At 44.7% G+C, this 12,571-nt stretch overlaps 1 protein-coding gene across 1 annotated transcript in view; it reads right to left on the bottom strand.

Annotated features, from left to right (window-relative positions):
* Window positions 1-12,571, bottom strand: part of MRE11 (MRE11 double strand break repair nuclease) — a 76,865-nt gene that overhangs the window by 54,013 nt on the left and 10,281 nt on the right. The window contains exons 4-6 of the mRNA XM_078880099.1: window positions 10,464-10,551; window positions 5,834-5,975; window positions 2,204-2,318 (exon numbers count right to left, since the gene is read on the bottom strand). Of these exons, the coding sequence (XP_078736225.1) occupies window positions 2,204-2,318; window positions 5,834-5,975; window positions 10,464-10,551 (345 nt within the window). The remainder of the gene's footprint in view (window positions 1-2,203; window positions 2,319-5,833; window positions 5,976-10,463; window positions 10,552-12,571) is intronic.

Raw genomic sequence — 12,571 nt, 5'->3', positions numbered from 1 at the left:
GGTGAGTCGGGCTACGGTCTCCGGAGTCCCAGGGTACTGACCCTGGTTCACGGAACCACGCCTCTGGCTCGATCCTCCGCAGCCCTTACAAGGGCGGCGTCGAGGGGAGTCCAGGGCTTCTAACTAGCAGATCTTCCTTCTTCCTCCTTCGTTCCCAGACTCAGCCACGAGCTCTCTCTGTCCTCCCCCTTTATACCCCCCGTCAGGATCACAACCCTCCAGGCTGCCTGATGCGGACGTCGCTGCGGGCACCCCCCCCGTGTACTCCCGGAGCTCCGCCCACTGTGTTTATTCCCCGTTGGATCCCATGCACCTACAGCCCTCCCGTAACAACCCTACACATGAAAAAACATTGAATTAACATAAGAACATTTACTGGCCCAAAATTTAATACTAATCATATGAATTCCCACCATTGTTCAAAATACGAATATAATAGTGTTGAGATTTACTTGAGTATAACTGGCAGTGGCCAATGAGTTTAATGTTGGATTTACAGGTTTAAAGAGGAACAAATAATGCCACTCATCCCATATACAAAAGTCATATCATAACACCGTAATATCACCATATCAGTCCTTCATGAAGTCTAAAACTTAATCCTATAAAAAGAGATTATTACGGCAGTTTTCAACTTTAAATCACCCAGGAGTAAACGTGATTAAATTTTTTGTCAAATTATCTGACCTCATTACTCATGTCTTGCGGCAGCATCGCAATATGAGATGCATGGAAGCGAGGTGGGTGAATGGCGAAGATGCTCTGTGTCAATCACTCAATGGAGATGTTATCTCCCTCACCTGGTATACAGGAGGTCGTGGGTTCGAAACCGACCCTGACGCCTGCTGCTGGATATTTGCATGTGTCTCTCCCCGTGGTTGCACAGTCCTCTGGTTTTCCTCTCCACGTTTAGAATAAACACGGGTTTTGAGCCAATCTATAGCCATCTAGAGACACTGCTGGTAATTTGGCAAATTTCACATGTTTTGGTTATTTAAAAAAACCCACAAAATTATCTACTCTTGCATATGATCATGACGCCACCAGCTTTTTAATGTTTGCTGCACTTAAGGCGATTTCCTGCACAAATCTCCATGAAGGCTGTGTAAGAAATCATATTGCCGACCGCAGAAAAATTGCCATGATGATGAGCATGCTTACAACTCTGGGCTGAACCAGCCACCGTGAGTTTAAATCCCAAGGTTTGGTCCAACGTCCTCTGAAGTACTCACCGACATGGATTTATACAAGAGCTCAGCAGAGGATGTAGTATATTTTTAAAAAAATACATACTCTTCCGTCCGATACCAAATGCATTTTTTTACTGAAGTCGCGACGCGGCTTTTACCTCTTTTTCTCCCCATTTCTCCTGTAATTTCGATATTTTATTCTCCTGTTTCGTTGACGTTTTGTTCAGCTGCTGGACACACTCCTTAAATGGTCAAGTTTGGCGTAAGCATTCATGTAATTGTATGTTCATGGAGGCGCCGGAGGATTGACAAAGTCGCATTGCAATAAAGTGTCTCAGATGTAGATGCGTGACGCTATGTTGTGTGGTTGTTGCCGAACAAGGTAACATGTTTTACCCGGTGATCCGTGTAGTCAATTCAAGCTTGATTAGCACGGTTGGCTACATACGGTGCGAAAGAACTCCAATATATCATGGGACCTCCTTTGCCAGTACCAAAATATACTAATAGGGTTTTTCCCCTTTTTTCTGGCAACAAAACTGACACCTTTTGCAAGGAATCATGCTTACATTAACCACAATACTTGCGTCATCTGGTCGAACACCATATGAGACCAGGCTCTAAAGAAAGCTGTCTCTGGTGTGGACCAATCAGTTTCAAAGACAATGCATAAATTATCAGAGTATTGTTTTTTGTTTGCATTTGACTGCAAGTATTGTGGTTAATGTAAGCATGATTCCTTGCAAAAGGTGTCAACTCCAACATACATACATTTTATTTACCCAGGTGAGGATGCCGAGAGACCAGGAAAGTCTCAATTGCAAGAATCACCTGGGGCATGAGTCTGTCAGTAGAGGGGCGATGATCGCCTACTGGCATGACAAATACCCCAGGTCACAGTTGCAAATGAAACTCATCCTGGCCTCTGGTGTCAAACAGAACAAACTCGACTCAACTTAAGATGCAGAGCAGAATAAGAAAAAAAGCTCAAATAGCTCGGCGGTCAACGTCACCTGTTCTGGTGAATGACGAAAAGGTTGAACCACTCGTCCTTGTCTTCCTTGGGCCGCAGCATCAGCACGTCGCCCTTGACAAACATGCGGTGGAGCCGCTCGTCACGAATGGAACCTGGGCCAAGACGCAGCGGGGTGCGGGGGGGGGGTTCGAGAGAGGAGTCGGATGTCAGCAACACGAAGGTGGGATGATGAAAAAGCACTTAAGCTTTCGCGAGTGATATTATTCATAATGAAAGTTCTTTTAGGTTAGATCGCGAGTAGTGGTGGGTTAATGACGCATTTATATTCACACGATCTAAGCCAATATAACTTTTATTATGAGATGAAAAATGTCACCGTCAAGTTTATTTAGTTTAATTTCAAGTTTATTTATTAGGTATAGCTCCTCAAGAGCAGTTTTGAGTGCAGATCTCACAGGTAGTGATCCAAGTTCCAGTTTATTGGCGATAGCATTCCAGACCCTTGGGGCATCAACAGCAAAGGCCCTTCCTCCAGTATTTGTACGGCAATAAGGAATGTGAAGCTGATAAATGAGCGAGGACTTTAGGATACATTTGTTCTTCTAAACAGTGAGGAGATCCAGCAGGTAGTCTGCTGATTTTTTTGTAAGTACATCGTGAATAAATAAGATCTGATGCACAAGCCATCGATCATTGATAAATTGGGTCAAGCTTCTTCGAAGTTGTTGTATGGAAGGCGAGCAGAGGGAAGGCCAGAACCGTGAATGAGCTTGACAACAAAATACATTCGCAGGCCAGGGTAAAAAGTGACAGGCAGACATGCAAAAGAAATAGAGATAAAACTAAGGAGATTGGACAACGCACGGATGCTTCGGTGAACATAGAGCAAAACATTTACGAGACGCAGGAGAAATAAAATGGTCGCGGTGGAGGTGTGAGAGGTGAAGAGAAGGAAAGAGAGAATCATTTTTATTAGGACAATCCGAAAAGAAAGACAAGCAGACAAATATAATAGGGGAAAAACTTAGGATCTTGGGAAATATACAGGTGGTCAGGGAAAAAAAAGAGGCAGGTTTGAGGAAATTGCAAAGTGAGTTTAAAGAGTTGTGGTGGGTGTGGGGAGGAGAAAGGGGAAAATTGGATAAGGCAGCAAAATATATTCTCAGAATAAGGTGAAAAGACAGATTGACACAAATAAAACCAAGATGAAATTATTGAATGCCCATGAAACGACGTTTCGATCACACACAAGCAACCATCATCAGCAGTTCTCCTGCTGTCTGTGTTTGTCCCACCTGATGACGATTGCTTGTGTTGCGATCGAAATGTCGTGATCTATTAATTTACTACCTACGTGACTTTACCGAAAGAACCAGAGTATGGATTCCTGCAGTCACGAAAGCTTCAAATCAAGATTGCCCATGAAACGTTCTCATCCCGTTCTGTATAATTCATCAAGTCATTTATTCATTCACGGCAGAGTAATAGCACAGAAAGTTGCGATAGTTTTTTTTTGACTCGGTGTGATGCGAAGATTGGGCATGCTCGAAAGTGTGCCATGGAATGAAACAGGTTGAGAAGCGCTGCTGTGCAGGTACATCATCAAAGACACCATGAGCTCATCTCTAACCAATTCTAACGCTCTCTGAAAATGGTTATCACATCGTTCAGATGGAAAAGTGTGTGAAGGCTGAAAACTGCGGTTTCTTTGCAATTCCATCACTTTCAGTAAGTGATGGGAAGTTGAACAGGAGATAAAGTATGTACCGGCTGGGAACATGTATTTGTGCCCAATTTCAACAATCACTGACTTGTAACTCTCTATAAGTGATGAGAAAACAGACAAAACAGAGATCGTGCAGGCTGGAAACATCAACATGTTAGAATTGGCTTCCAGTAACCCTGAGGCAATCGGATTTCTGAATGGAGGGTTGACTCAGGCCCATCATGGCTGAGGTTGATAAAATGAGTACGAGTTTGCGAGGAATGCAACAACGGTTGTCCTATGGTTAAACTCGCCCTTGCCATGGGAACGTGGAATTTACACCGTTGGCTCAGGGCTGCATACAGGAGAGGAGCATCAATGCCTTGGTAGACATTTGAGCCGGAAATCACTTTGGCTTTTAGGCGTTGTCTGCTTAAATGCCTAAAGTACTCCAATAACCCCACACGCTGAACCACAAAAATCGCGCACTCTTATTTTTATAACGAATGAATTGAACCGACTTTTCCATCATAAAGATATCACAAATATATTGGAAGAAAAATATATGGCATGAACTTCAATTGCGTTGGGAGCATCTAAGAAAAAAGTGCATTGGCACAGCTCAAACAAATTCAAGATTCAAGTTCAAACCAGATGAGACACCGGGAAAACTTTGCACAAGGGGCTTGGGTTTCTGTCAACAGTAACCGCATGCTTTTTACAACAATCATCTCACAATGCAGTTTTTATCGACAATCCTTTACCCTTTAAACCTTCACTCGAGCTATATGCCAGCCAGACATTTGTTTTAATGTGTATATACTTCCCTAAGTGGTGGCAGAGTAATGCATGTATTCAAAATGGTTATGTTAAATGCGCGGAATACATTATTCCCGAAAGAACAGCAGGTACACGCTACGTATTCAGCCGAAGTACACAAAAAAAATAATGAGCCACATCAATAGCGGGACTCAAAACAAAGTGCAGAGATTATTTGATGAAATCGCAATTCATTACCATTTATTTCAGGGGTTACTCATTTGCAAATGCGTCCGTTTATATCACGTAATCTTGAATTTATAAATCGTCTAAATGCAACCGCATCTCATTTACAATCGCGGCTCTTGAATGAGAAAATTGGAAGATGCAACGGTGCATCGTTTATAGCTTTGCGCACCTCCGGCGCGTACACGCGTGCGCATGTTGCACGTGTGCACATTGTGCGGCCTTGTTTACAATTCACAGCTGGCTTAGGGCCTTCCCTTGCCACGCGGGTCGTGGGGGTTATTTGACCACACTTAAAACGCATTGTGTTGGCGTGGCTTGGCGAATTTTGGGAGCATAGCAGTGGACCATATAAAGTACAGTACAACGCCGATTACCACCACCCCCACGAGCCACCCAACCTCAACAACAGATGAGTCGTGTCACTCATCGCGTGTCAAGTGCTTGGAGACTCCTCGGCATAAGGAGAGCAGATCATCGAAACACAAATACAGTAGACTCTCAATTATCTGCGTGCGGTCACGTATGTAGAAATAAAAAAACATTGAAATAAATAAAATAAAAATAAATCGCGACGTTTCGAACGCAACACAAGCACTTGTGTTGCGTTCGAAACGTCGTGATTTCTTTAATTAAATTTAATTTAAATTTTATTTTATTTCTAGATACGTGACCGCACTCGAAAAAAACAATGAGTATAATTTCTGCAGTCACAAAAGCTTCAATCCTAGATTATCTGCGTGCGGTTTAATCGTCAGTTGTGATTAATTTTGAGTAATTTTATTGATACCGATGAGTGGTTTTTGGCACAGAGATCTGCGGAAAATAGTTACATTTTTGGATTTTCCGCGATTGCGAATTTTCCGCAGCTATCCGTTGCATCATTAGCGCGGATAATCGAGAGCCTACCGTAGATACCATTCTGATTATCAGTGTGTACATGCCGTGTGCATTTACCCAATCCAAAGAGAGCCAGTTTGGTGGAGCCTTTCTGCAGCAAGATGGGGCTGATTTCAATCTTCTCCAAGGACGTCGCCCGGCCAAAGTGGTTGATGAGTCCGGAACAGCTGAGTAGGTCCAACGCACACAGCCCTTCCGCCTGAACACAAGCAGAGACCACGTGATGCTGCTATGTGAAGCTCTTGTCATTTTCCGTCCCAAGTTGATTTCGATTCTGCTTTCGGTGTCGTGTCACCAAGCAAAGAATCCACCCAGATCTCACGCAGAGAAGAGAAACCCTTCGTCTTAGGCAACGACTGACGGCAATGGGATATCACGTGGATGCCTCTGAGACCCCTTCAAGTGAACCTTTGGTGCACACAGAGTTGAGGGCAGCGCTTTCCCAACCCACTCTGCCACATCATTGTACTGTTTGTCGCATGACCGTCAAACCAATATTCACATTTTCAGACCTGGATCTTCGCTAACTTAAGTATAGAACCACATGTAACGCGATGGCTTTTGTGCAGTTATTGGTGATTGGGCAGACACCATCAACTTGCTACCCTTGAGAACCCGGCTTAATCACAGGCGGACGAAACCTGAATTCGAAACTTAATGGTCCAAGCTCAGGGCTCTGATCTCTGCGCCACAGATCGCACAATCGAAGTTTAATTCTAACAGCAGCAAAGATTCATACCAGGCTGCGCCGGTAATCATTTTGCAGCACTGAACACACGAGCGACACTTATGCAGGATTCTGTTGTGGACAATTATAAAGTACGGGATTTTTGCTTTCTGGATTTCAGCTGCGGTACAATTTGCACTACTCTTTTGCAAGTAATGGAGTCAAACAGTCCTGAAGACAAATCGGTAATTTAATCAAAGTGGCCCATTATAAACGATGACTCGGTGTGCATGCTAAACACGAGGCTATGATTATCATCAGTTGGTCTGCTGCCATCAGTCGGTCTCATCATCAGCAGCCATGATCAAGCCACTGCTGTGTGACGGTCTTGCGATGCAACAAACCATCGGGCTCCTGCCCACGTGCCGATTCCATCCCTGCAACCCTGCAGGCGTTCCCTCCTTTGGCTGCGACTTTGTTAGTCTCGACCACTGGCCATCATCCCTTCCAGCTGCCCATGCACACTTCCTTGTTAAAGTTGGCCTCTTACCTGAAATCGAAGCAATGCACTAGCTTGCTTAAGAGCATGGGGTGGGGGAGGGGGTGCCTAAATACAGCAGTGATCCAGGCTCTTTAGAACAACCACTGTTGACGTCTTGACACTCTCACATTATCCACCCTGGAGGAATGGAGGAGCCAAATCAACCCCTGACCGAGATTTTAACGCAATAACACTGCCGACATGGCGCGACACAGAGGCATACACTCCAGCGATACTGCCAATATTTACTTACGTCACAAGCAATATCTGTCTGGCGCTTGCTGTGTGTGTGTGTGTGCGTGTGCAATTTCATTGCTGCTCATGAGGCTAGGTAAGGGTTAGCCAGAGAACGAGTTTTTTTTTTAAACAATCAATTGTGGGATATGCAAACGTAGCATCATGCAGCTCCTTGGGGGCATCATTACTGTGGGAGTTTATCCCAGTGCAGCGGCAATTAACAAAGTGCACTGCCCTTGAGAATAAACAAACAAACACCAGAATACAACACTGCCAGTGAATATAATACTTTTTTTTTTACTTATGCCTCCCAGCAGACGCTTGGTCTGATCAGATATATGCAAATCAACGTTGCCCTTTATTTGTGTTTAAACTGTTAATTATAAATCTTCTTGGTTCTTTCGGTAAAGTCACGTAGAAGGGAAATAATAAAATAATAAAAATAAAACATAATAAAATCATTCTCACGACGTTTCGGCCACAACGCAAGCAGCCGTCCTCAGGTGAAGAACAGGTCTGTCGGAAAGACAGTGTCTGAATGAACACCACCAGGCTTGGAAGCGTATATTTAAGCTGGGTTGGAGGGGGAAGAGCGCCTTGACAAAGGAATTTGCATATCAATAGGAATTTAGCATATATATGGGAAATGCAGATATGGGATTAGTCACTACTTGTGAAATGCGTAGGAGGTGGGCGGGGGGTTTTCAAAGTCATATTTAGCCCGTGCATTATGCAAGATTAGCTCACCTGAGGACGGCTGCTTGCGTTGTGGCCGAAACGTCGTGAGAATCATTTTATTATGTTATATTTTATTATTTGTATTGATTTCCCTTCTACGTGACTTTACCGAATGAACCAAGAAGATGAATCCCTGCAGTCACGAAAGCTTTAAATCGAAATGTTAATTATAAACCCCAACTGGCATTTGCCCGAATCACTAGCAATGCGTCCCGATTAGTCTGTTCGCAGAAGTTAAGCTGCGTTGAGCCTGGATAGCACTTGGATGGGTAACCAACCATATGCAGCAGCATGTTGTAAGCGGATGGGCTACGTGGTGGCAGCAGATGGCAACGCAGCAAAATAAATTGTGGTACTGTACCCCTATGCTGCCACGTCTGACACTCTGTGCTTTCACCAACTTTGCATTGTCACATTTCGGTGACCCCGGTCAACCTTGCAAATGAGACTCTTGGTCTCTTAAAGCGTTCTTGCCTGGTTTAACAGAATCAACTTGACAATTGAACTTGATCAGTGTGGTAATGCATTGGTTAAAAAACATATTAAAGCCATAACCCGCATGGCGTAGGGAGGGCCCTTCATTCCAGCAGTGGATTGACAAGAGTGGGTTGACAAACGAACATCATTTTATCTGTGGCAATCGTATCTGCAGGGTGAGCTTAATTCGCAATCCATATTTTCATTCGTGAAAAGCCTCCTCCTATTCCACACAAATTCACCGTCAACGGGAAGGGTGTGAACACAAACACACACAGCCGTGGATGAAAAAGTTGTAATGGATGATTTTTTTTTTGATAGAAAAAACTTTGTCCAACTCCGATCTCACCTGCACAAGCCCGCAGATGAGATTGATGAAGTTAAAGCAAAAAAAAAAGTGTATTATCCGGGGCATCCACGCACAACAGTAAAGCCAGCAAAGCCAGCAAAGGTCCCCTTGCCCCCGGAGGAGAAAACGAAGTGAAAGATTGGTCCGTGGGTAATCTCAGATTACCCGTGGGATAAGATACAGCGGTATGATAAGACTTGGTAGAGCAGCGGGCACACGGTGTTATGAACCCAGACGACCTGATTTGATTCGTGACATTGGCTAACGTCAAGCGAGTCTGGACCAGTCCAGCGCCCCGACCACCCCACCACCGACTATTCACAAACTCGCAACGACCAGCGTGGTGAAGCATTGTCAAACGAAATCAGTGACCGGCCGATGAATGGCATGGGAACGTCTTCGTCCAGAAGTGGATTCTCAAATTGCTGTGGTCTAAATTTCGATTTAAAGCTTTCGTGACTGCAGGGATTCATCTTCTTGGTTCTTTCGGTAAAGTCACGTAGAATGGAAACAATAAAAATAATAAAATAAAACATAATAAAATTATTCTCACGACGTTTTGGCCACAATGCAAGCAGCCGTCATCAGGTGAAGACCAGGTCTGTCGGGGAGACAGCGTCTGAATGAAACAGCACCATGCTTGGAGCGTATATTTAAGCTGGGTTGGAAGGGGGAAGGGCGCCTTGACAAAATAATTTGCATATCAAGAGGAATTTATCATATTTATGGGAAATGCAGATATGGGATTAGTCACTACTTGTGGAATGCGTAGGAGGTGGGGGGGGTTTCAAAGTCATATTATGCCCATGCATTATGCAGTATGCAGGATTAGCAGCATCAAAGGGAGGGAGTAGGGTTAGCAGTAATAGAGGGAAGGAATTTTAATAGTAAGCTATTTTTTTATCTACAGAGGATAAATCAGCTGGTGTGCAGGTGCTGTGTGGTTCGTTACATTATGGCATTTGAGTGAATGGTAAAAGCTTGGGGACAACTGCATCCAGCAGTGGACTGACCATGACTGATGATTGATGATGATCAAGACCACAAGGTGGAAGTTCCAGGTTTTACTCCTTGGCCAATACATCACTCGGCGCATACTTAAGGAAAGAAACACGACTCTTCAGTGGATGTAATCCACGTGCTCGTATAAATCGTCACTTTCAAGTTCCCGTCTGCAAGCAGTTTGCTCAAAGCGCTCGAAAGATTATGTCTATTTTTCAACATCATCTCTGTTTTTCCAATTTCGTATAACCTTGTTCAACTCAACTATCTATTACACAACAGTGCCGCTTGTTGCTGGCCGTTTGATGTGATGGGCCTTTTGGGCTTTGTGGTTCAGCAACTGTGCAAAAAATGCACAATTTAGGCCAGAGTTTGTACAAATTCACAATCTTTCTGGAAAACAACTTTGGTGACTGCATTAATGTGCAGATGATGCTAATTTTGATGCTTACTTTTTATGTGGGGGGGGGGGGGGGGGGATAATTTTTGGTGCTGTTGTTGTTGAATCCTTCATTTAACCAGGAGGTGAAATAAACCCACTGAGATGCGACGAAACAACATGGAATCTTTTGGAACCTCGGATGACCTGGTTTCAAAAACGTTTCGTGACGAGGTTGATAACGCTCGTTCTGTACGTTTAAATTCACACGCGTATTTCCGTAAGACGCTGTCTTACCCCTGTAGGGTCATCATGATTCCCATGAACACTGAACACAGGGATGGAGATGTTCAGGTTTGGATCCGCATAGTTGACCCAAGGGAACCTGCAACAAATAAGAGAAACAAGCATGTTCCATAATCAAACACAATTAAATCGCTTTTTCAGCAAATGGTAAACGTAATTTTTGCTCGATTTTTTAGTTCATTCGGAGCAGTAAAAGCTGGTAACAACTGAATAAGTCATTACAACAATCATCTTTCTTAACCAACAATTTGCCCATTTACATACTATATTACACAAAAGTTTGCTGGCTGGCTGGCTACCTGGGCTGATTAATTCTTGTCTGGCTGGGTGCCGTGCCCACGAGTGTTCGTGTGGTGACGTCACCACCCGCTGTGCGCGTATGGTGACATCACCGCATACGTCTGCATGGTGGCGTCACCACCCGCCGTGCGCGTGTGGTGACATCACCGCATACGTCTGCATGGTGGCGTCACCACCCGCCGTGCGCGTGTGGTGACGTCACCGCGTACGTCTGCATGGTGACATCACCGCGTACGTCTGCATGGTGACGTCACCGCGTACGTTTGCATGGTGACGTCACCACCCGCCGTGCGTGTGTGGTGACGTCACCGCGTACGTCTGCATGGTGACATCACCGCGTAAGTCTGCATGGTGACATCACCGCGTACGTCTGCATGGTGACATCACCGCGTACGTTTGCATGGTAACGTCACCACCCGCCGTGCGTGTGTGGTGACGTCACCGCGTACGTCTGCATGGTGACATCACCGCGTACGTTTGCATGGTGACGTCACCACCCGCCGTGCGTGTGGTGACATCACCGCGTAAGTCTGCATGGTGACGTCACCGCGTACGTTTGCATGGTGACGTCACCGCGTACGTCTGCATGGTGACATCACCACGTACGTCTGCATGGTGACATCACCACGTACGTCTGCATGGTGACGTCACCACCCGCCGTGCGTGTGTGGTGACATCACCGCGTAAGTCTGCATGGTGACGTCACCACCCGCCGTGCGTGTATGGTGACATCACCACGTACGTCTGCATGGTGACGTCACCACCCGCCGTGCGTGTGTGGTGACATCACCACGTACGTCTGCATGGTGACGTCACCACCCGCCGTGCGTGTGTGGTGACATCACCGCGTAAGTCTGCACGGTGACGTCATCAGCGTCCAACAGCGCTAAACCAGGTTCGTGCGTCGCACTGATGTCACGGCCTCCACCCACCCCACCCTCCACCTCCATCCCAGATGTGTATCCCACGCAAATGTGCGGGATATGCTCTCATGCCATAATATCATTATACTCGTACCATCATACTATATTATGAAAATATATATTATTAGCAAAACACCTTCGTAAGTTGCCTGACACTTAAATGAAGCTTCAGTTAACCACTGCATTTCCAGGCCGGCGATTTTTATTTATTTATTGATCCTACTGGACAAATATTTGGTAAGCACCTCTCCTGGGAGGCTTAGTAAACATATTTCCCTAGATGTAGCCGTACACTTGAATAATGCAAGCGTATGCGAATAAAATACTTCCCCAGAACCTTGAAAATTGTTCCCCAATCTTTTTCAGCTTCAGCTTATGCAGATGCATCAGCATCTCTGGGCCACCTTATTTCAATGATCCAAGCATGAATAGAAGACACCTGCTGCCTTCCAGAATTCCAGTCTTTCGTTTGCTACTTTGAATACATTGAAGACTCCTGTTTGTTACTTCCATATGTCTTTGGCAAATATACGTTTACTCTGCTGCCTGACGTCAGCATCAGCATCTTTATTTATCCTAGAGAAATCTGATAACCTACAAAGCTCTTTGTCACAGAAGGGACAGGACAGAATGTTACAACAACAAAAAAACTAAAAACAAAAAAAACGATCAGTGGAAAGTATAGGAAAAGGAATCAAATCACTAAAAATAAACAGATTAATTTTTGGGATTCATCTTCTTGGTTCTTTCGGTAAAGTCACGTAGAAGGGAAATAATAAAATAATACATAATACACGAGCATAATATGACTTTGAGACCCCCCCCCATCACCTACACATTTCACAAGTAGTGACTAATCCCATATCTGTATTTGCC

Source organism: Lampetra fluviatilis, chromosome 56 (assembly GCF_964198595.1).
Source record: "Lampetra fluviatilis chromosome 56, kcLamFluv1.1, whole genome shotgun sequence".
Classification (NCBI taxonomy): Eukaryota; Metazoa; Chordata; class Hyperoartia; order Petromyzontiformes; family Petromyzontidae; genus Lampetra; species Lampetra fluviatilis.
The sequence above is the reverse complement of the archived record's forward strand: the minus strand, read 5'-3'. Positions and strand labels throughout refer to the sequence as shown.